This window comes from Aulonocara stuartgranti (genome assembly GCF_965226115.1).
Source record: "Aulonocara stuartgranti genome assembly, chromosome: 7".
NCBI lineage: Eukaryota > Metazoa > Chordata > Actinopteri > Cichliformes > Cichlidae > Aulonocara > Aulonocara stuartgranti.
The window spans coordinates 18,446,508-18,467,324 of record NC_138945.1 but is presented as its reverse complement, the minus strand read 5'-3'; the positions used below and the strand labels follow the sequence as shown (position 1 = coordinate 18,467,324).

Sequence of the window (20,817 nt, the reverse complement as noted above, 5' to 3'; positions counted from 1 at the left end):
CCAAACATTACTCTAGCTTCATTTAAATTGTCTGAAATTGTGAAAAGAAAATGTGACAAATATGAGCCCCGTACAAAAAACAAAAGAACAAAACAAAACCAAACAATCAAACAAGAAAAACTAAACTAAACAAGAAAAGACAAATGGGGAAGGAGACACACTCGTTTTTTCACGGCACTGTAAACAGTCAACCGATGGACTCGAGGGACCCATTTAACTTACGTACCTCTGACATACGTACAGTATTATGTCACTTCCGTAAATAGGGACTTTTACGAAATCGAAGCGCACTTTGCGGTTTATGAATCTGAATGTATCTATATATACAAATAAAATAGTTATGAATCAAATGTTAATCAGGAAACAGATCTATTATTAAAAAAGAAGAGAGCCTTCATTTTCATCAGCGGAACTGAATTTGCATGTGCTGACCTAACGGTGGCCGGGGCTGACGTCTCCTCCTTCAGCCTGACGTCGTCCCCAGTGGTCGTGCGTGCCGTGCCGGGCCTCTCTGCAGATGGAGGTGGCGCGGGGGGGAGGTTGTTTGGGGATGGTTTGCCGGGATATCGCGTCACCTCCTCGGTGTCTTGCTAGCATACTGTCACCTGCTCGCATTCAGCACGAGCTGTTTGCACGGACATGAAAAGTAAGATTTCGGGTCGCGGTAGCCGCTCCTGTTTGTGAGCCCTTTGTAAAGCACGTCGCTGCGGGCCAGGAGATGTTTCGTGAGCTTTGGTGGGTAAACAGAAGGCCTTTACCTTTGCAGGGTTGACAGCTTCTGTTTAGGGGCTTGTTGTCTTCGCGGTAATGACAGACTACAGCTGCTGCTGCATCTGCTTTTGAGCTATCAGCCAGAGACGAGGTGAGTGCGATGTCTGTCTGTGTATTTGGTGTTGAGGTGATGGAGCTAGCGTTAGCTTACAGCAGCCCCTTTCTGAAGACTTTATTGCTATTAATGGCCTGTCACGTTTGCAGACGTCCACCAGAAGAAGATAGTTGGTAACTATGGCTGAACAAGACGTTTGCCTCCACCTCGATTCAATAGGCGAGGTGACAAAGGAGGACCTTCTGCAGAAGTCTAAGGTGCGCTTTTCATACAGTGAAGCTGCTGTCAGATGTAAAATATACCCTGTTGTGGATGGCGACTGAAATAAGCACTTCAGCTGTGTTGTGCTCATGTAATATCCATGCATATAAACTTCTTCTTCTTTACTATGTTGTGTTAATATTGCCTGTAGGGAACTTGTCAGTCATGTGGAGCTGGTGGTCCAAACCTGTGGGCCTGTCTACAGGTAAGGTTAGGACTTAGATCCTGTTAAATACCTTACGTTATTATCTCAAATAGTTAGCTATAAAGCTAAAAGGTGGCTTAACTTCTAAGCCAACACTGCGCTTAGAAGTGAATGCTGTATAATTAATGTTAGCGTGGAGTATAAATGTGCTTAAAAATGCAGTTCCTCTTCAGTTCAGGAAAGCGATAAAGGGTGTTGATTGATTTTTGGATTCTGAACAGAGAAGCAAAAAGGAAGGAGATCCTATCTTACATTGTGTCTGATTTGCAGAATGACTGCCCGTATGTCGGGTGCGGAGAGTCCTACTCTGATCACAGCACCCTGCATGCACAGGTACGGCCCTTTCATACAAAATTTATTTGCAAGCCCCTTTTTTTAAATTAGTAGTCTATAAGCAGATTGTGTGCTTCCTTTTTAGGCTAAGAAGCACAACCTTACCGTGAATCTGACAACGTTCAGGATCTGGTGTTATGTGTGTGAGCGAGAGGTGTTTCTGGAGCACAGGCCGGCCCTGGTGCCCGTAGCTGCTGCAGCACACCTCTGTAAAGCTACAGAGCAGGTATGAGTTCAACCCAGCTCATGTTTTTATGTTAAGTGTCTTACTAGTGGAATTTACATTTTAACATAAGAACAAGAAATACACACACACACACACACACAAGATGCTTATAATATTTGTTTATTCTCTTTCTAGGAAACCTCTCCCCAGACAGTTGGTCACCCACTCAAAGCGGTACCGATTGCTGTGGCCGAAGAAGAAGGCTCAGAGTCAGAAGAGGATGAGCTTAAACCCAGAGGTATATATGCATGCATGCTTGATCAGCTTCAAACATTTCTAGACTGGTGGTCAAAGTTGCCCTGGTTTCTTTTTATTCAGGCCTTGAAGGTTTTTCTTTTCTCTCTGACTTGTACAGCAGTCTTTATGTCTAAGATGTTTAGTTTGAACGCTTTCTGAGAGGATAAAGTGTTTCATGATTGGTGATCTTTTTTTGGATCTTTGTTTGTAGGGTTGACAGGAATGAAAAACATTGGAAATTCCTGCTACATGAACGCAGCTCTTCAAGCCCTGTCCAACTGGTGCGTGCTTTTCCTCCTAAAATGTAGAACAACTTTAATGTTTGTTTTGGTTTTAATCAGGTTAATCATTGGACATATTTCAGTCAAACAATAAAGCTTCTCTTTTGTTTTACATCTACTACTAATGTTAGAGGTGCTTTAACCTCAGCTGTCCCTCTGCCCCCTCATTAGCCCTCCTCTCACTCAGTTTTTTCTGGACTGCGGTGGATTGGTAAGGACTGACAAGAAGCCTGCTTTGTGTAAGAGCTACCAGAAACTCATCTCAGAACTCTGGCATAAAAAACGGTAATTAAAGCATCACAGTGATTGTATGTAAACTGGACAACAAACTAGTGTTTAGTCATTAAAATGAAAACATAATTGCATGTCTCTTATTACTGCTCCCCTCTCAGGCCCAGCTATGTTGTCCCTACCAGCCTGTCCCACGGCATCAAACTGGTGAACCCCATGTTTCGTGGTTACGCTCAGCAGGTAGGGCTGTCCGCCCGGCATGCTTCAACAGCATCTTGACACTGTCCTTTTATTGGATTTTATATCATTAAACCCTTGGATTTGCAAAAAATGCTTTTCACAAGATTTCTCGGTTGTGTATTTTAAAGTGCAGTCCATTATTTTTGACTCAGTTTTAAATCTGCAGTTTGTCTCCCCCTTGTGGCAGTTAAAGCAAGTACACAAACATGGTTGATTGGCCTTTGACAAAGAGAAATCCACATTAGTGTTAATTCCTGTTTTCCTTTATCTTTAATCACTTTCATTGTTAGACTACAAGCCTTCCGTCAAATGCCATTTGTCTGGAGGGGGAACTAGACAAAGTAATAGGAAATGGATTTTTTTTCTTTTAACATAAAGACAGGAATTGAATTTCCCTTTCCCTTCTGAGAGGCTGCTTAATCTGAAAGATAACTGCTCCTTGGAATAACACAGGCTTTACTTCTGTTGTTCTGTATCCTTCATATTTGAATACTGAAAAGACCGAGGGCTTCATTTTTACCCAGTTATGTTTCATGGCACGTCTAAGGATAAACTTCAAGTCAGACTTAGTATTTTAGTTTGTCTGATCCTATTTAAAGAGAAAATGCAGACAGTCACACAGTATCGAGATATCTCCAATCCAGTTTCTTGTTATTTTTTCCATATTTTCTCGGTGGCTTAGTTAATGTTTGATTTGTCTGTTTACGCAGTGGCTGTGATCGGCACATGGTATCTCGCTAATGTGCAAACCGATTTCTTGTTACTCCAATGTTTCTGTCTTTTTGCTTGCAATATTTGTGTTTATCTATTGTCCATTTACAAATGTTCTCTGTGAATGCGGCCCTATCCATGCAGTTAATATGAGGTTTCTGTGTTGTCCAGGACACTCAGGAGTTCTTGCGCTGTCTGATGGACCAGCTACACGAAGAGCTGAAGGAGCCTCTGTCGGAGTGTAGCGTGGGCTACGACGGGAGCGACGGGGAGGACAGAAGAGACGGAGACCGCTCCCCCTCTGAGGATGAGTTCCTCTCCTGTGACTCTGGCTCCAGTAGTGACCGAGGGGAGGGAGGAGGGGTGGGTGACAGCGAGCTGCTCATCCAGGATGAGTGTGATGGGATACGGTCACCGGCAGGTGGAATGGGGGACGTCAGTAGTGGTACAGTGATCTCTGAGAAGGAGAGGCTTAAAGAAAGGAGGTTACCCGGCTCCCCGCTCCATGGAGGCTCACAAGAGATGGATGAAGATGCTGATGTGGACACAGCAGTTGAGGAAGGGTTTCCAGAAAGGAGGGCGGAGGATGAAGAGGAGCCTGCAGCCCCAAACACAGAGGTCCAAAGTCAGGAAAACCATCAGACGTCTAACACAGGGCAAAGTCAAGTCCCGAGCAACAACAGCTCAGGTACAAGACCAGCAGGAATACAGTGATTTTATATATTTATATATCTATATATTTATATATTGGATTATTCAGTTATGTATTGTAGAATATCATCAGTTATCATTAAGTTTGTGTTTCCACTGTGATGTTTTCTAGAGCCAGACAATGAAGCATCGATGACCCAGCCCCAGTCCACTCCCTGCAGTCCTGTGCGCACCCTTCAAGAGCTGCATCCCAAACTGTCCTCCAGTCCCCCCCGGTCCAGCCCTCTCCGCTCTTCAGGACCTGCATACTCCTTCAAAAAAGGTGAGAAAATTTCTCATAGACTGCTCAAGATGCTTCACAATTTTAACAGAGTCCCCAGGTTGAGAAACATTTGCCTCGGTAAAACACATTTTTACCGCACTACCGTGGTAGTCGCATGTACAGAACTGTAAGTAAACAACATAGGATGCTTCTTAATGTTTCACATATGAAGCAGGCGAGTCTTTGCCTGTAGAATCACACTGTCCAAAGTGGAGTTCTTGAGTCTTTCTAAGTTTTTTATTTTTGGAGATGTTGGCTGCTTTTACACTCATTTTCACTCCAAGGTTTAGGTCAGGTGACTGTGGAGGCGCACGTGACTCGTGTATCATTCAAACCGTCAGTCGGTTGAAAAAAACCCACATAATTTATTCCCATTTCTTTGGCTGAATTTAAAATGTCAATGATAACACAGTTTGATAGGCATAAAGTAGTACTTTGACACACATTAGCTGAAAACTTGGGATGTCTCATCATGGTGTGCAGTGTGGCCTTTAAAAAATGAGAAAACTGGACAAGTGAAGGATGAATGAATTAGTGGCAGGCATTAAAAGGTATGTGTAGCTGATGAATAGTATCTGAAAGTCATTTTCAGTTTGAGTATACACAGTTACAAAGATGTTAGTTAAGGTGGCACTCTTTGAGATGCTCTCTGCCTTTGTCTTCTGAAGCCAGCCCTCCCTCCCATCATGTGTCTTCCAGCTCAGCTGCTGCTCAGTGCCAGGAAGAAAAAACAGTCTCACTATCGCAGTGTGATCTCGGACATCTTTGATGGTTCGATCCTCAGTCTAGTCCAGTGTTTGACCTGTGACAGGGTAAGATGCACTTCACATATTTGAACACAAGGGGGAGGTAGAGTATACGCTTGATAAAATATGTTTATTTGTTAAATTATATTACATTTCCTATCAAAGCAGGTTTAAATGAAATGAAGTGACTTGTGCAATTATTTCATTTCAGTATTATACAGACTTTTTTTGTGTAATTAGAGTGATTAAAACACATTCATAATTGCTCCTTTACTGCTAGAGGTATGCTGTTTAAACTGGTTCTCTGAATTTGGTACAGGTCTCAACTACAGTGGAAACCTTCCAGGACTTATCCCTCCCTATTCCTGGTAAAGAAGACCTAGCAAAGCTCCATTCATCCATCCATCAGAACCTGCCGGTGAAGACTGGTGTGTGCCCTGACACTTACGGCTCGCAGGGGTGGATCTCCTACATCATGGACTCCATACGGCGGTCAGTGAATGAAATATAATTGAAAAAGGCTGAGACGACGTTTGCATGTTTGACCCTTAGTTGTGCATAATGTTGACTGCTGATGTTACCGATATACTTTTAATCTGGTATGTTTCTGACTTTAGTTTCCTGTAACTTCAGATGTAGTTAGATAAGCTTTCTATATGCCTGCAAGGTAACATTTTTACAGAATTAACAGCGAGTAGAAACTTGCTTGGCCTGTCGGTTTTTTTCAAAGTCTTTGTGTATTTCCTGAAAACGAATCATAAAACTACAAAAGCTTCTTATTTAGCTAGTCTTTTCAGTAGGTGCTGCAACACGTGTCTGTGTGTTCGATGATGAAGATGAACGCATGTGCTATGCCAGATCTATAAACTAAATAGATCTAAAAAATGAATAGTTTATTTCCTCTAACTAGCAATCACTTTGCTAGTTAGAGGAAGTGTATTGCAGGTGATGCCTCATAGATAACTTCCTTCAATGATTTATCACATTTTTTTCTGAAAATGTGCTGATAAACAGATAAAGTTTGTGTGTAGGACATGTAGAGAGGCCATCTAGAGTCACTCAGTTACTCATTGGTTGGACAGATTTGGTAAACTTAAGGTGGCTCTGAAAAGCACTACACTTACACTTTTCAGCAAAAATACTCTGGATAGTGACGTCACACGGTTGCACCGCATCGAGTTAACAGTTAGCAGTGCCCTGGAAATGGGTTCTGTTCAACCTTTCCAGTTTGAACCAGAACAATCTGAGAGAGGATGAAAATAGTCAACCAGTACTTAGTTTAGATGAAGATGAAAACAATCCGTCACACGAGGATGTGAAAGTGAGGGAAAACTACTGGTGTCTATGCAGCTACTGCTTGCCAGTGGCAATGGTGTCGTGCCAAATTATGCATCCCTGACAGGGACCCAGAGTGCACTGAGAAGTAAATAACAATGGCGGCCTACTGGTAAATCGGTTTTGTATAAAATGTGCCTAAAAGGAAAACATTTGGCGTATTTTAATACCACATATATGTTATTGGAAGCACAGTGCATATTTTAGCGCAAACATGTGTTAATAGCCGGGGTTCCCTTTAAAAGCTACTCCTTTGATTTCATAATAACACTCAAGCAATGGTGGAAGAGGGCTTTTATTGTTTAACCCAGATTTATTCTCTTTTTAAAAAATTCTGCTGACTTAGAGCATCTTTGAACTCATTACTGTTTTTGTTTTTTGGCTTAAAACATTACTGTATTTCCCGGACTACAAAGCGCACCTGAATATCAGAATCAGAATCAGAATACTTTATTGATCCCTGGGGGAAATTATTTTTTGTTACAGTGCTCCATTATAAACCAACATTAAGACAAGACAGACAATACACTAACTAAGAATAGTACAATATATACATATATATACATACATACATACATAAGTCACTCATAAATAAATAGCTGAAAAAGAAACATGTGTAGTTATAGCAGCAAACAGTGTGTTAAGTATTAGCCGCACAAGCTAAAATCAGGGGAAAATCCTGTTTTGTACATACATTAGCCGCACCTGACTAAAAGCCGCAGGTGTTTCAATGTTGACTTATCATATGTAAGAGAATATGCACAAAGGGAATTGTCAGGAAAGAGATGGCTGTTTGGAGACATCCCTTTTATTAATATTTTGAAAAACAAGTTACGGGTACATATTTGCATAACTTTTTAGGTATGTGTACAAGTAGCGGTAATTACAAGTACGAAACATGTGCTGTGCTTCATAAACGAGTAACAAATGTAGTACATAACAATAACCTGCAGCACACCAGGAAAATAGATTCGGCCTACCTTTTAGGCTCAGGTGCAGTGACACGGCTTTAACAAGAAGAAAAGTCAGTCATTCACCATCTTTCTCTTCTTCCTACGCACTAAAACCACCAAAGTCCTCTTCTCCAGTGTCGGATATGAACAGGCTCAGGATGGCTTCGTCATCCACTCTCCGCTTCTCTCCTTTGTTGTCACTTTCAAAACCAAAGAAATCCTCGTTGTCAGTGTCAGAGTCGAACACCCTCTGAAGGGCCGTGGCGGTGTCCTCCTCTCCATCATGCAGCAGTCCAGCCCTTCGAAATCCGTTGGTGATCGTGGATGTTTTCACACTTTTCCACGCTGTCAGAATCCACCGGTGGAGTTGAGCATAACTTGCTTTTCGCAAGTTTATCGCCGCTCGTCATCCACGCCTCCCACTGAACGCGTAGCGCTACTTTGAATTTTGTTTTTCGCGCTACTTCGTACGGCACTACGTTGCCTGGCGGATGGACATGTGACCAACATACCACTCTTGAACCCCGATACTGTGTGTCTGATCATATGCCCTTCCGCCAGGCAACGTAGTGCCGTACAACAGCGGAACAAACAAAAAAATCGTCTTATGATATGACAAAACTCATGGATAATCCATAGAAAAGCCGCACCTGACTAAAAGCGGCAGGGTTCAACGCTTGTGCAAAAAGTAGCGGCTTATAGCCCGACAATTACGGTACTCTTTTGGTTCGGTCTCATTGGTAAGTGTATTTTTCCAAAAATCACCATCAAACTACCTGTGCACGTATGTTGGCACTATACAGGCAGAGCATCCGGAGACTAAAGAGCCAGATATCTCCCTCAGGAAGGAGTGCAGATAAGATCTGACCTATAAGGTCATACTCCTATGCTTTGTTTGCGTCATCATAGCTCAAAAATTCATGTTCACATTACTACTCTGCTGTGATGGCACAGACTAGTTTATGAAGTCTTGTTTCAAAGCTTTGACTTTTACCTTCACGGCTGTTGCAATCTTGATATTATGGAAACAGAAGTGGCCGTGTTTTGACAATGCTGTTATCAGCTAACACAGGGGTCAGCTTTTTCCCCATGAGAAACCGGGACTGTTGTGGAGCGCTGCAGGTAGAAATATGAAGGACAGCAGACAGGTGATCATCACTGAGAGGGGATTTGTTAAACTTAGTCACTAAGCATATTTATTGACATATGAAGGTAGAGCCAAAGAGCGTCTTCTGATACACGGAAATCTCTCCTCTATGAGAGAGCAATAAAGATCCAGCAGTGATGATGATGTGAAATACTAATGATTCGGTGCTTTTGCTCTTGCAACATGGTTCATTTTTAGCAATGACTTACACAACACTTCCTGGTGTATAATTCAGTGCAAAAACATCAATTTCAGTTCTGTGTTCATTTCAGTCACTTTATCTTTCTTCAGATTTAGACAGCCATTCGTTGTAACACCTGCCAGTTTGTGCCGTTTCAGCTCCAGCCTATCCAAGCATGCGGTTACCGTCATGGACGAATCACTCCAGCTCCTCCATGATGTCAAACTCTCTTGTTTCACGTGTACATAGACTTATATTGGGCTGTGTTGCAGATATCACATTTCTCATCCGGTGGCAAGGAGAAAAAGTCAAAATTGTCTGCTTTGTTTTCAGCCGAAGCTTTAGATTTCCCCGAAATGTCCTCGTTCCTTCCTGTTAACAGTTTGCACATTTTCAAATGCTGTTTTATCAAGGTGTGTTAGTCCGGCCCAAAAAGTAAAAATATTCTTACTGAGAATATTTTTACTGTTTTTCAGTTGTTTTTGTGGGAACTCACAAAGCTGGTCTTGACCACCCCATACGTGGATGTTTAAAACTTTCACTCTCTAAAACAGTCAAGTTCTTCAAGTCTACGTGTTTCATCTTGTATTCATCTTTTCATCGTGGTGATTCAGTGGTGAATCACACTAATCTGCTCTACACAAACTAAGCATACAACTTTATCTCCAACTTCAGTAAATAAATTCTTAGAAGTCAAAGTCATTTTTAAAAACTACTTAAAAAACAGACATCCGCCTTCAAAATAAAAGCAACAAAATTACATTATGATTTGAAGCTATTCTCCAATGGAAATTTGGTGGTTACAATGGAAAACACTTGAGTGATTTATAATTATTTATATGAGTGCTTTTGGATGAATTGTTACTCCATTTTTTAGTTATTGGCAGGTAATTCTTATCAAATTAACCCAAAGTCGCCTCAGAAAGGGCGAGTGACTTCAGTTAGCTTTAATTAGCTCTGGTGGAGTCTTTGCAAAGACTCTAGTGATTATAGCGGACATCTGTAACCTTAAGATTTCCAGTTATTAAGTCACGCCCCCAATAACCTTAATTCTTAATACAATAAATATAATTTTGACTCGCTTTTGGAGCCAGCCCCAAACGGCCATTTCAAGGAATTGCAGTTTTCCAGATGTTCTAACTTTCACATCAGTCCATCCTCTAACTCACTTTGTTTTGTCTGAGAATCAAGCTTAAAGAATATTCAGGCTTATTAGTAAGAATAATTAAAAATGACTAATTGAAAAAGGGGAAACATTTTCACTATGTGATCAACTGCGCTGAAGTTTAGAGTTGCCTTTTAAAGCTAATATTTCTCCAGCTTGCTTTGGTTTTTTTTTGTTATGAGTATTTGTGTTTGTGTTGTGCAGGTTTGTAGTCTCATGTATCCCCAGTTGGTTTTGGGGGCCCATGGTAACACTAGAGGACTGCCTTGCTGCTTTTTTTGCTGCAGATGAACTCAAAGGTAATTGGTGCTCTAATAATGCTCCAATACTAGCATAGTTTATATGTCAGAATTTCAATTTCCATTCATTTTCTTTGTTTTTTCCCAGGGGATAACATGTACAGCTGTGAGAGATGTAAAAAGTGCGTCAAATTAAATGCTTGAAATATATATCCTTGATTTAAAAGGAGAGTACTTGTATGCATTTATTCACGCAGTGTTTTCTTTTCTACAGGTTGAGAAATGGTGTCAAATACTGCAAAGTGCTTAGACTTCCAGAGGTGCGGTTTTCTTTTCTTTTTTCTTTTTACTTTTTTTTTTTTTTTTAGCTCAGCACTTTCTTTCCGTAGATAACACATCGGTTTCATTTGCAATCTGCTGCATAATGCCATCTTTAATTTCCTTGTTTTGTCCTGTATTTGCTGCATAGATTCTGTGCATTCACCTGAAACGTTTTCGGCACGAGGTCATGTATTCGTTCAAGATAAGCAGCCACGTGTCCTTCCCGCTCGAGGGCCTCGACATGCGACCTTTCCTGGCTAAAGAGAGTCCATCGCAAGTTACCACTTACGACTTGCTGTCAGTCATTTGCCACCATGGCACTGCAGGAAGTATGAGACCACAAAGTTTCCTGTTGATATATTATTTCCCCCGTGGGCAATATTTCTCACAGAGCGAGCAAAACACATATCCGATTAGCATCTGTCTCTAATATGTTTTGTCATGCTGTTTATGGGTGCAGGTGGGCACTACATAGCTTACTGTCAGAATGTAATCAACGGCCAGTGGTATGAGTTTGATGACCAGTATGTTACCGAAGTCCATGAGACGGTGGTGCAGAACGCAGAGGCTTATGTGTTGTTCTATAGGTGAGCAAAGGCGTCATTTACATAGACTCTACGCTAATTCGTCCAAGATGTGTTAAGTGATTTATTTCTATTGTACTCGTGCAGGAAAAGTAGCGAGGAGGCTGTGAGAGAGAGGCAGAAGGTGGTGGCTCTGGCCAATATGAAGGAGCCCAGCCTGCTGCAGTTTTACATCTCCAGAGAATGGCTCAACAAGTTCAACACCTTCGCTGAGCCAGGCCCCATCAGCAACCACACGTTTCTTTGTCAACATGGCGGTATGTGTGGTTAATAAGTCTCTTCTTTAAAATCAGAATTGCTCGCTCTACTTTCATGGCTCAGCCTGCAGCTTGGTATAAATATTTTTATTAAGTCGTCCACTGACTTGTCTTGATTAGAAAAACATGCCTGCACTGTCTTTATTAACGTGTTTCATCTCTGTGCAGGGATCCCTCCTAATAAATACCACTACATAGATGATCTGGTTGTGATTGTTCCCCAGAACGTGTGGGAATACCTTTACAACAGGTAAACGTGCTCCATGCTGCCAAACAAACCTCAGTATGACTATGTTACGACCTTGGCCTGGGATAACCTGGGCGTAACAAGAAATGTGATTTCCCCACTCCAACTCCACCCAAGAAAGAGCCAAAACACAGAGCAATTGCAAATGCTATGCAGCTATTTATTGACTTCAGCAGTGAGCTATGGCAATGAAACAAACAAAAGATCTCCAAAGGTCCCTAATCTTCCCTGACCAAATTAAGAGTCAAACAAAAGACAATTTGCTCACCTAAACCCCTATCCAGTAAACAAGAGAAAAGAGGTTTTAATGATTGAAGGCTTCTCACTCCTGTAGTGTTCAGTATATACAGTGAAACAGAACAAGTTGTCTGATTTACAAAACTATTTACACAGATCTCAACCAGCACTCTTGAAATCAGACACACAAAAGTGACAGTCACTTTGTGGCTGAGTTGCTTTGGTGCCAAGCACTTCTGCTTTGCAGTAATAGCACTTAGAACAAGGAGGTTGAGCTAGGAGGAAGGAAATGTCGCAAACTGACTTGTTCCAACGGTAGCATTGTATTACAGCACCACACTTGAATTCACTGAGCGCTTTAGAATGACCCACTCTTTCACCAACGTGTGTAAAGTCAAGCTGCGTGGTTAGGTGCTTGATTTTTATACCTGAAAAAGGTTGAAGAGGTGTCACTCAGTACTTTTGTCTGTATTAAAAAAGAAACCAGACGCTGCTGCTGTTTAGAATCAAAATGACCAAAACTGTCACTCGGCATAAGAGCTGAATGGTTATGTCATGTAGCAACATTGTTGACCACTTTGATTATATTAGGCAGCAGCACCCATTTAAAGATGACATGCATCTCAGCATTGATGTAAAGACCAACAAAAAGGCCTTATACTTCCTTATCAAATCATGTGTTAATCTCTCTGTTACGGATTTTTTCTGCTTTCAGCTTCGGAGGTGGCCCAGCAGTCAACCACCTCTACATGTGTGCAATCTGTCAGGTGGAGATTGAAGCTCTAGCTAAACGCAGAAAAACAGAAATTGACACCTTCATCAAGGTAAACGTGTGTGTTATGCAAAAGTTTACCTTTGTGCTAAAGTGTCTTTGTGTTGAATGAACTTTTTTTTTCTCTTGTGTGTAGCTGAACAAAGAGTTTCAAGCTGAGGAGGCTCCAACAGTGATCCTGTGTATCAGCATGCAGTGGTTCAGAGAGTGGGAGAGCTTTGTGAAGGGCAAAGACAATGGTACGATGAGTAGCAGCGCATTCGAGTTCCCATCTTTCTCTCTTTACCAAATACTTTTATACTTTCCTTTTCCCAGAGCCACCCGGTCCCATCGACAACAGTAAAATCGGTGTTATGAAAGGAGGACATATACAGCTAAAGCAAGGTAAGTCTGAGGAGGTTGAAAAGGACATAAAGGTAGAAAATCAATGTACTGTTTTTAGACATTGCGTGTTTTTTCACCACAGGTGCAGACTATGGTCAGATCTCAGAGGAGACTTGGCAGTACTTGTTGGGAATTTATGGCGGAGGCCCTGAGATTGCAGTGAGACAGACGGTGGCCCCGGCTGACCCCGACACCCTTCACGGAGAGAGGAAGATTGAGGCAGAGACGAGAGCACTTTGAGATAAAGAGAGGTTGGAATCTTTACACTTTGCTTCATTACTGTGCAAAACTTTTGAGACTGATGTTTTTGAATTTTTTAAAAGTGATCTTTAGCAATAGTTCTCTGGCCTCATTTTGAGTCCAGTCCTCGTACCTGACCATTTTCAGAGGAAATTTGTTTAATGTTTGTTGTTTAATTTTAAATTGTATCTTTAGGCACTTTGTTATTAGGAGCCTGTCACGAAGATTATTTGTTCCCATTTCCTTGAGTTGAATCTATAAAAAAACACCCCAAATCCAAACATAAGACAGTTACACAACACAGAGCTATTAGCTTTAAATTTGGCACATCTCCACATGGTGTGCAGTGTGTCCTAAAAAAAAATTAAGGAACCTGGATAAAGACGACCTGGCAAGCCTCAAAAACGTGAAAAAATGGACCTAAAAGTTGCATCTGGACTTCATCTCCTGTTATCTGAAGTGGCTGAGGTGTGTGTAATTACACAGGAGCTGGAGTGAAAATCAGTGGCAACAGGTCTTATAAACAAAGGAATTCAGATTCTGTATTTTTGGTGTAAATTCTGATCACAGAGCAGGGGATCCACATTTAAAACTTATTATCAACATGTATGGTGGCGGTCAGAAGAGGTCCAACAGTGAGTGTCTACAGCCATCTGTAAAACACGGGGGAGTTGCTGCCTTGGTTTGTGGGATTTGTGATGAAACAAATATAATAAGTATTGTCAGATATTGATTCACCATGATATACCATCTAGAAAGTGTCTGATTGGTAACAGCTTCATCTTTTAGCAATAAGTGATTCAAAAATCGCAATAAAATGCCTCCTCAGAGCCCAGACCTCAACATTATTGAAGCAGCGTGGGATCATCTTGACAGAGAAGAGAACAAAAGGCCTGAAGCTCTGTTGCTGAACTTGTTAGAACTGTACAAACTCTGTATTTCCGTGTATGTTTGCAGGATTCAATAAATGTCTGGAATTTTTTTGGAAAATATATAGCAGTGAGAGGTGGCTCAAGACATTTGCACAACACTGTACTTATAAACATACATATCCCTATATATGCTGTATATACACAGAGTGGATTCAGGTATGCCTTTTAGTGTATTTGGGTAAATCAGCAGAAAGAAGGATATCTGGTCTCTTAACTGCTATGAATCCAAAATATAGAGTTGGAGATGATGCCTCACCAAGGGTCTGCTCATTCTTAAACTGTTTCTCAACTTTTATCATCCCCAGGTCTTCTGAGCCCTTTTTCCACTCTTGTCCTCACAGGAAGCTGAGGAATTTGCACCACGGTGAAGAAGCCCCATCTTGAGCACTTTGTAAATGTAGCAGCATGTTATTCTGAAGCCATGTTGCAGCAAGAGAAAACGCTACCTAAAAACAACACGGTTTATTTGTTGGATAACTTTGATCCTTAATGTTGAGGTGTACAAATAAGATGTTGTCACATCCCTGGAGCTGTTTTTGGTAGCTGTGGTGTCTCAGTGGCCGCTGTAGTGACATGGTGTTGTATAATGCTAAACGGGCAGATGGCTGCAAGTATTACAAGACGAAATGCTGCGGAGAATAGAATTACAGTGTGTTGCTTTTGAGGACTTCTCTTCTTCCCTGGAAGCAAACCCAGAGACATTAACAGTGCTTTTTGTTATTTAGTTACATATCAGCAGGTACGGCCATGACGAGAGGGATGTCAGATAAATCACAGTCGGACACTTTGATCTTTAAAGGGGACATATTATGCATATCTACTTTGTTTTTCCACAAAAGATGGCAAAAGAGCATCTCTAGAGATATTGCATGTAGTTACATACAGGCCCCACTGGTGAATAGATGCACCTGAATACAACAGACCTGCCCCGGTGTACATTTCTGTGTTTTCATGTCACCTTTACTGCTTTAGTCCAAGCTCAGCTCGGTCCTTTACGTCTCTTTGCATCTCTCCTCATCGCACCCTGTACTGCATTTCAGCACGTTTAAAATCCCACTACAGCTGACCTCATTTACATAATCTTCAGTTTTTGTTTACAGACAATGAAATGAGTGTGAAATATGAAGACACAAACTACAACCTGGCTTGTAACCTGTCGCCAGTTATGAGCCAGTTTTTAAAGCTGCATTGCTAAAGTTTCAGTTTTTGAATTGATCCATGGTTCATAATCATGAGCTCAAATCAGTGGTTGTTTGTGATTGCTTTGTGTTGCATGTAAAATGATCACACTGAGAATGATAGAAACATCAGAGTCTCTCATTCACGTCTATGTGGCACACTGTGCTGTACTGCTCTCACTGGGTGGTGCTTTCGGCTGCTCCCGTGTGTGTCTTACAGACCACTTCCTGAAAAGGAGATTGGGCACCAGCAGCACTTTTAATTTAAAGCTACAGGCACTGAAAGCGTCTGTTGAAAACTGGGGGTATAAGCTGAACCTTAAACATTTCGGGGACATGTAAAGCCTGCATCAACATGTTAAAGTGGTATATAATATGTCCTCTTTAAAAGCACTCAGGACTGTGAGTCTTTTCAGGTTTGAATTTGTTTAAAAGGGTTTACAGACTACAAAAATGCATGTTCCAAAAGACTTTGGGTATAAATGCATGAAAAAAAAGTTGTTGTTTTTTTTGTTCTTCTTTGCTCAAGTGAGGACATTTCACTGACAGGTTGAGTTTTTTTTTATTTTTTATTTTTATACCCCAAACAGACAACCCGTTATCTTTTTGTGTGCTCAAAATGATCGAAGTGTTGACTCGCTTCTGTTTAGTTTACGCAAGCAGCTATCAATACTTAGGAGTTTATGAATATTAACAGATGGAAATTTGGAAATGGGAATTTTCATGGGGCATAAACAGAAAGTTGAGCGTGAGAGAGGATTAATGAAGAGAATCTTGTGCAACAAAACATCAGAGCTGGTTTTTATGACGAGAAGAGACAGAAGCTTTTGATTTCTAAGTGTAAATTAACTTTGAGATGCCTGTTATTACAATAGACCATTATGCAGTATTTGTTTAAAGGGCAGTATTAAGTACAAAGTGCTTTTTCCCACCATCTTCTAAAAATTTAGCAGAAATAACACAACAGCTTCACAAACAGATATCACATATGCAAAAAAAAAAAAGAAGAAAAGAAACATGTCGCACCAATAAGGTTACTCCTTATACTGATTCGGTGTATGTATACTTTTTTTATTATTATTATTTTGTTTTATACTACTGTGCAATGTTTGGACTCCAATCTGAAGGTGGTAAATAAAAAAAAAACCTTGTAAAAATTTAGCATAAGTATAAAATGTTAGATATTTTCCTGAAGTGTGCAATTCATGTTGCAGAAATGCAAGAGAGATAATTCGATAACAAATCTGTAAGAAGCTTAGCTAAGTAAACTTAGTCATCCTCTTTCTCATTTCAGATAAACCACACGCTTGCCTTTTTTGTTCTTTTTAAAAAATAAATAAATAATAGAACCCTAACCCTTGCCAAACGTCGCCCCCACATTTTAAGTAGTTAATGCTTGGCATTATTTTAATAAGCTAATTCTTTCCCTTTAATATATTAGACTACATTACATTATATTAGTCTAGTCTACTGTCAGTTAATAATAATCAGGTTTAGAAATGGTGTTAATGAGCTATTACATGCTTCTTCTTTTTTTTGTCAATTTACATGACATGAAGTCTCCATAGGTGTTTTTCATAAAGTGTCAGTGCATATACATTGCTTTTAAATCTCTATTTTATCAGTAATCATTAAGGGAGAAATTATATGTATTAGACTGGCAGTGAAAAACCTCCAGAAGTAGACTGTGGGTAAATGTTGCAACTCAGCTGATGCCGGTTTAAAAGTAGCTAGAAGTACTTTGATAACGAAATTTTCAGGGCCAAATGACTGAAAATAATAGTGAGGGCTTATTTAATCTTTTATGTAAGATGAAGGTGCAAAGTGGTGTTTGTTCCAGAGTGTTCCCCGTTCTGTGTCATTTGCTTTTTTTTAAAAAATAAAAAATTCCTCTAAGTGAAATTACTATTTTTCCCTGATGACGAGTTCACCCACACATATTTGGGAGTAATCGTCTGAATTTCTTCACATTTGTATCAAGGAATCATTTTTGGCTATAATTTGAGGCATAACAGATGGGTCTCAATAATAGAGTATGATCATTCACCCCGGTTGCGTTTGCCAAATAGAAGAGCCAAAATAGAGGCACAGGACAAATTGACAGTGAATTCAACCATAAAGCCAAAACTGGCTCACCTCTGTACATGTAGTTATATATCTAGGTTTCCAATAAAATCAAAGTTAATGTTTGTTTGTTTTTTTGGGGGGTGGAGAATTAATGGTCAACCAGGGCTCCACCAGAGTCCAGGTACAGAAGTGGTAGATTGTTTCTGGCTGGGTGGGCCCAGATCACTTCTATCGCTTGGTAGATCATATGGTCCTTCTGACTTCATTAGGTGGTGACCTTCTGCTAGGATGGTTCTCAGTTCATCCAAATTATTGTAGTTAAAGGAGCTTGGAAAGAAAACCGTCTGGACTTCTTTAAGTTTCCTTAAAAACATCTCACCTCTTATCCGAGAAGCTTCTCTAGTTCTAAGAGCAATTGGTGAAGAGTGAAGAGTAGAAGAGCCACCTTGACAAGACAAGACTCAGCTATTCATCTGCATTTAAAGGACACAGGTCTCTCTTTCGAAGATGCCAATGTTCACATTTCGGACAGAGAAGACAGATGATTTGAAAGAAGAGCGAAGGAAGCATCTATGTCCACTGTGAACGACCATCTTTGAACAGAGGCGGTGGTTTAAGACACCAACTGTCTGCCATCTATAATCCAGTTTTGAGAACCCTTCCCAGACGCCTTAACGACCACTCACATCCTGAGCCATTTGACCTCAGTAAATCACCTGATAGGGTGGGGCTTAGTCTCACAATGGGTTCACCTGAAACATTGACTGATTGTGCCTCACACCCGCTTTCAAAGGTGTGGGGCAGAGGATCAACAGGGGGTCCACGACCCTCTTGGGGACACTCCCAATAGGGCTTAAAATCTGGAACTCTCCACCATTTGCTCTTACAACTGAAGAAGCTTCTTGGATGAGAGGTGAAAAGTCTTCAAGGAAACTTAAAGAAGTCCAGACACTTTGTTTTCAAGTGCCATACATTGCGCTAGGACGATTTGGAGCTGGGATGACATTTGGCACTTCCAAGTTTGAGGCCACAATTCCCAACCGAAAAAGGGTGCAGGTCTCTTTCCACTTTGGAAAGTAGTTTCTCCCATAGGGGAGTTCAAGTATCTTTAGATCTAGAGAATGGGACTAGCATATTGTCTGAAGAGATGCAGGTGCTGTACCGGTCTGTTGTGGTGAAGAAAGAAACGAGTGTAAAGGTGAAGCTGTAGATTTACTAGTCATGCTACATTTCTGTCCTCACCTATGGTTAGAGCTGGGCGTGAAGACCGAAAGAACGAGATTGTGGATACAAGCAGTGGAAATGAGCTTCCTCTGAAAGGTGTCTTGGCTTGCCATGGCTATTGAGTGGACTCACTACTGTGCATGTTCAGCTCTAAATTTTCCAGATTTCTAATATCTCATTCTGTGACATATCTACTTTAACCTTTTGGTTCCCGTGGCATTCTTGCCTTCCAGCTAAGTGAGGCGCCCCTTATCCAAAACAACTTCACATTTGGCACTGTGCTTGTATAGTCAGCAATACACCCATCCAATGTGAAACTTGATTGCGGAAATAGACGACAGTAGTTCAGATAGACACAGATTCATCAATTATTTAAATTTTTTTATATTTAAAAAGACCTTGGACATTTTTACTCTCTAACAAGAAAGTAGAAATAGGGTTTCCCTTTAATGTGTTCGAGTCATCTTAGCAGAATAAAACAAAACTTTGACAAATACCGATCAAAAATTAAGTGTTTGATGTGTGCTTTTTCCCTTAATAATAGCTGGGGTAACTCTATCTGCACTATAGTCATCCTACTTTTGAATACAGTGCCTTCAATCCCCTACACACTGTTTGTTAAGGTGGGAAATTTCCCAACATTCATCCACCTTTACATTAGTCATGTATGTCTAGCAGTGTACTATTAACTCTAACAGCTTTATTTGTTTGGAAGCTCAATCGAGAAAGCTCTCATTCATGCAGAGATATTAAGGAAAGCGATGAGAACTCAGGAGGTAATCATTCCTTTGTTCTCCAGCTTTATATGAAAAACAACAGGAACCTTTGAACGGCGCGTCCTAACACATGATAGGCAGAATTACTTTTTTCCATTGTTTTGTTTACACCACTGATTTGTTCATTGTTTTCTAATGTGTTTTCTTTTAGCACATTTCCATGTTGTATCCACGAGAGGTGTTATTGGCGATATGTGTATTATGTTTAGATACATGTTTTTTTTGGGGGGGGGGGAAGTGCAATGAAATAAAAGACAAATCTTAGTGCAATCTCAGCTCTATCATCAAAGATGTGCTTGACATGCTGACAGTCTGAACAGCTGACCTGAAGACTGGAGCGTTTTTTTTTTGTTTTTTTTTTGTTTTTTTTTTGTTCAGACTTTCTTTGCAGTGTAGAGAAATCGTGAATGGTGATTACTTAATTATCCTCATCTGTGAGTTTGTTTGTTTGTGTTACAGTGCCTAGCTACACGTGCAGAGTTTTCACTTCACTCAAAAATGTGGACAGTTAATCGGAAATGTTAAAACACACAACGGGATCTCATTGACTTTTGTTTTCTCTGTATCCTCTAATGTGTGGCTCGTGTGCTCATGCCAGTAGTGTTGCTTTGATAACGTGGGACCTAAGTGGTTGGCCTAAATTCAATGAGATGTCTTAATATCTGTATAACTGATGTAATAACTTATGACTAGTTTGATGATTAAAATTCCCTCGTATTACATTTGAAAATGCCAATTTTCTTTGGTGTGTGTGTGATGCAAGAAGGTACTGATGGTTGCTTTCAGCTGCTTTTTGGTAAATATTTGAAACCTCACTGACAATTGTTCAAGAGGAACACCAGTGGCCTGATTCCAGGACATTGGGTGTTCCTATCAGCCTCAAAAAACTGATGCAGCATTTTTACAGAGCTGTGTAAAAGTCCCCTCATTTCTTTATATTTCGCTAACAAGGAGCCAGACTGTCATGTAATTTTTTCAAGTGGTCTTGAGCAATAGTTCTCCAGATTTTTTTTTTCTATTTCACTATGTTCATGTGGTGTAGATAGGTTTTAGGCCTGCCACTTTTGTCGTCCACTTGTCCATTTAAGAACACACCCTGCTTAGATACCATGCCAAGGTTTTGTCTAATGGCTCTTTAATATTGACTTTGTTGGTTCTTTGGAAATGGTCTGTCACATGTAGACACAGTGCTGGTTTGTTAGGTGCCTTTTTATGCTTGAAGAATTCATAGGCTAGTGTTATATGGCTTTGTTAAGGAAAATGTTCTAAAACACTTCTTCAGTAAAGACCCAGAGAAGAGAAACACAC

At 40.5% G+C, this 20,817-nt stretch overlaps 1 protein-coding gene across 2 annotated transcripts; it reads left to right on the top strand.

The window, feature by feature from the left end:
* Positions 1–248: 248 nt before the first annotated feature.
* Positions 249–20,249, top strand: usp20 (ubiquitin specific peptidase 20). Of its 2 annotated transcripts, XM_082539152.1 has the most exons (26): positions 249–646; positions 767–862; positions 976–1,083; positions 1,239–1,292; positions 1,563–1,625; positions 1,711–1,851; positions 1,987–2,089; positions 2,300–2,369; positions 2,541–2,654; positions 2,762–2,840; positions 3,723–4,239; positions 4,375–4,524; positions 5,224–5,336; positions 5,590–5,762; positions 10,256–10,350; positions 10,439–10,472; positions 10,565–10,610; positions 10,760–10,940; positions 11,072–11,198; positions 11,283–11,452; positions 11,621–11,702; positions 12,652–12,760; positions 12,845–12,947; positions 13,024–13,092; positions 13,175–13,343; positions 14,570–20,246. In XM_082539152.1, exons 3-25 carry the CDS (start codon positions 1,006–1,008, stop codon positions 13,330–13,332), a joined length of 2,829 nt encoding a protein of 942 aa, XP_082395278.1. In that variant the 5' UTR covers positions 249–646; positions 767–862; positions 976–1,005; the 3' UTR covers positions 13,333–13,343; positions 14,570–20,246. The 2 variants fall into 2 exon arrangements, with proteins under 2 accessions (XP_082395278.1, XP_082395279.1); XM_082539153.1 differs by having other exon boundaries at positions 249–862; positions 14,606–20,249.
* Positions 20,250–20,817: the final 568 nt, after the last annotated feature.

Coding starts and splice junctions, on each gene's coding strand:
- usp20 (XM_082539153.1), top strand. CDS start 1,006: ATGGCTGAACAAGACGTTTGCCTCCACCTCGATTCAATAGGCGAGGTG. Junction 1,084..1,238: donor ACCTTCTGCAGAAGTCTAAG/GTGCGCTTTTCA, acceptor TATTGCCTGTAG/GGAACTTGTCAGTCATGTGG. Junction 10,473..10,564: donor AGCTGTGAGAGATGTAAAAA/GTGCGTCAAATT, acceptor TCTTTTCTACAG/GTTGAGAAATGGTGTCAAAT.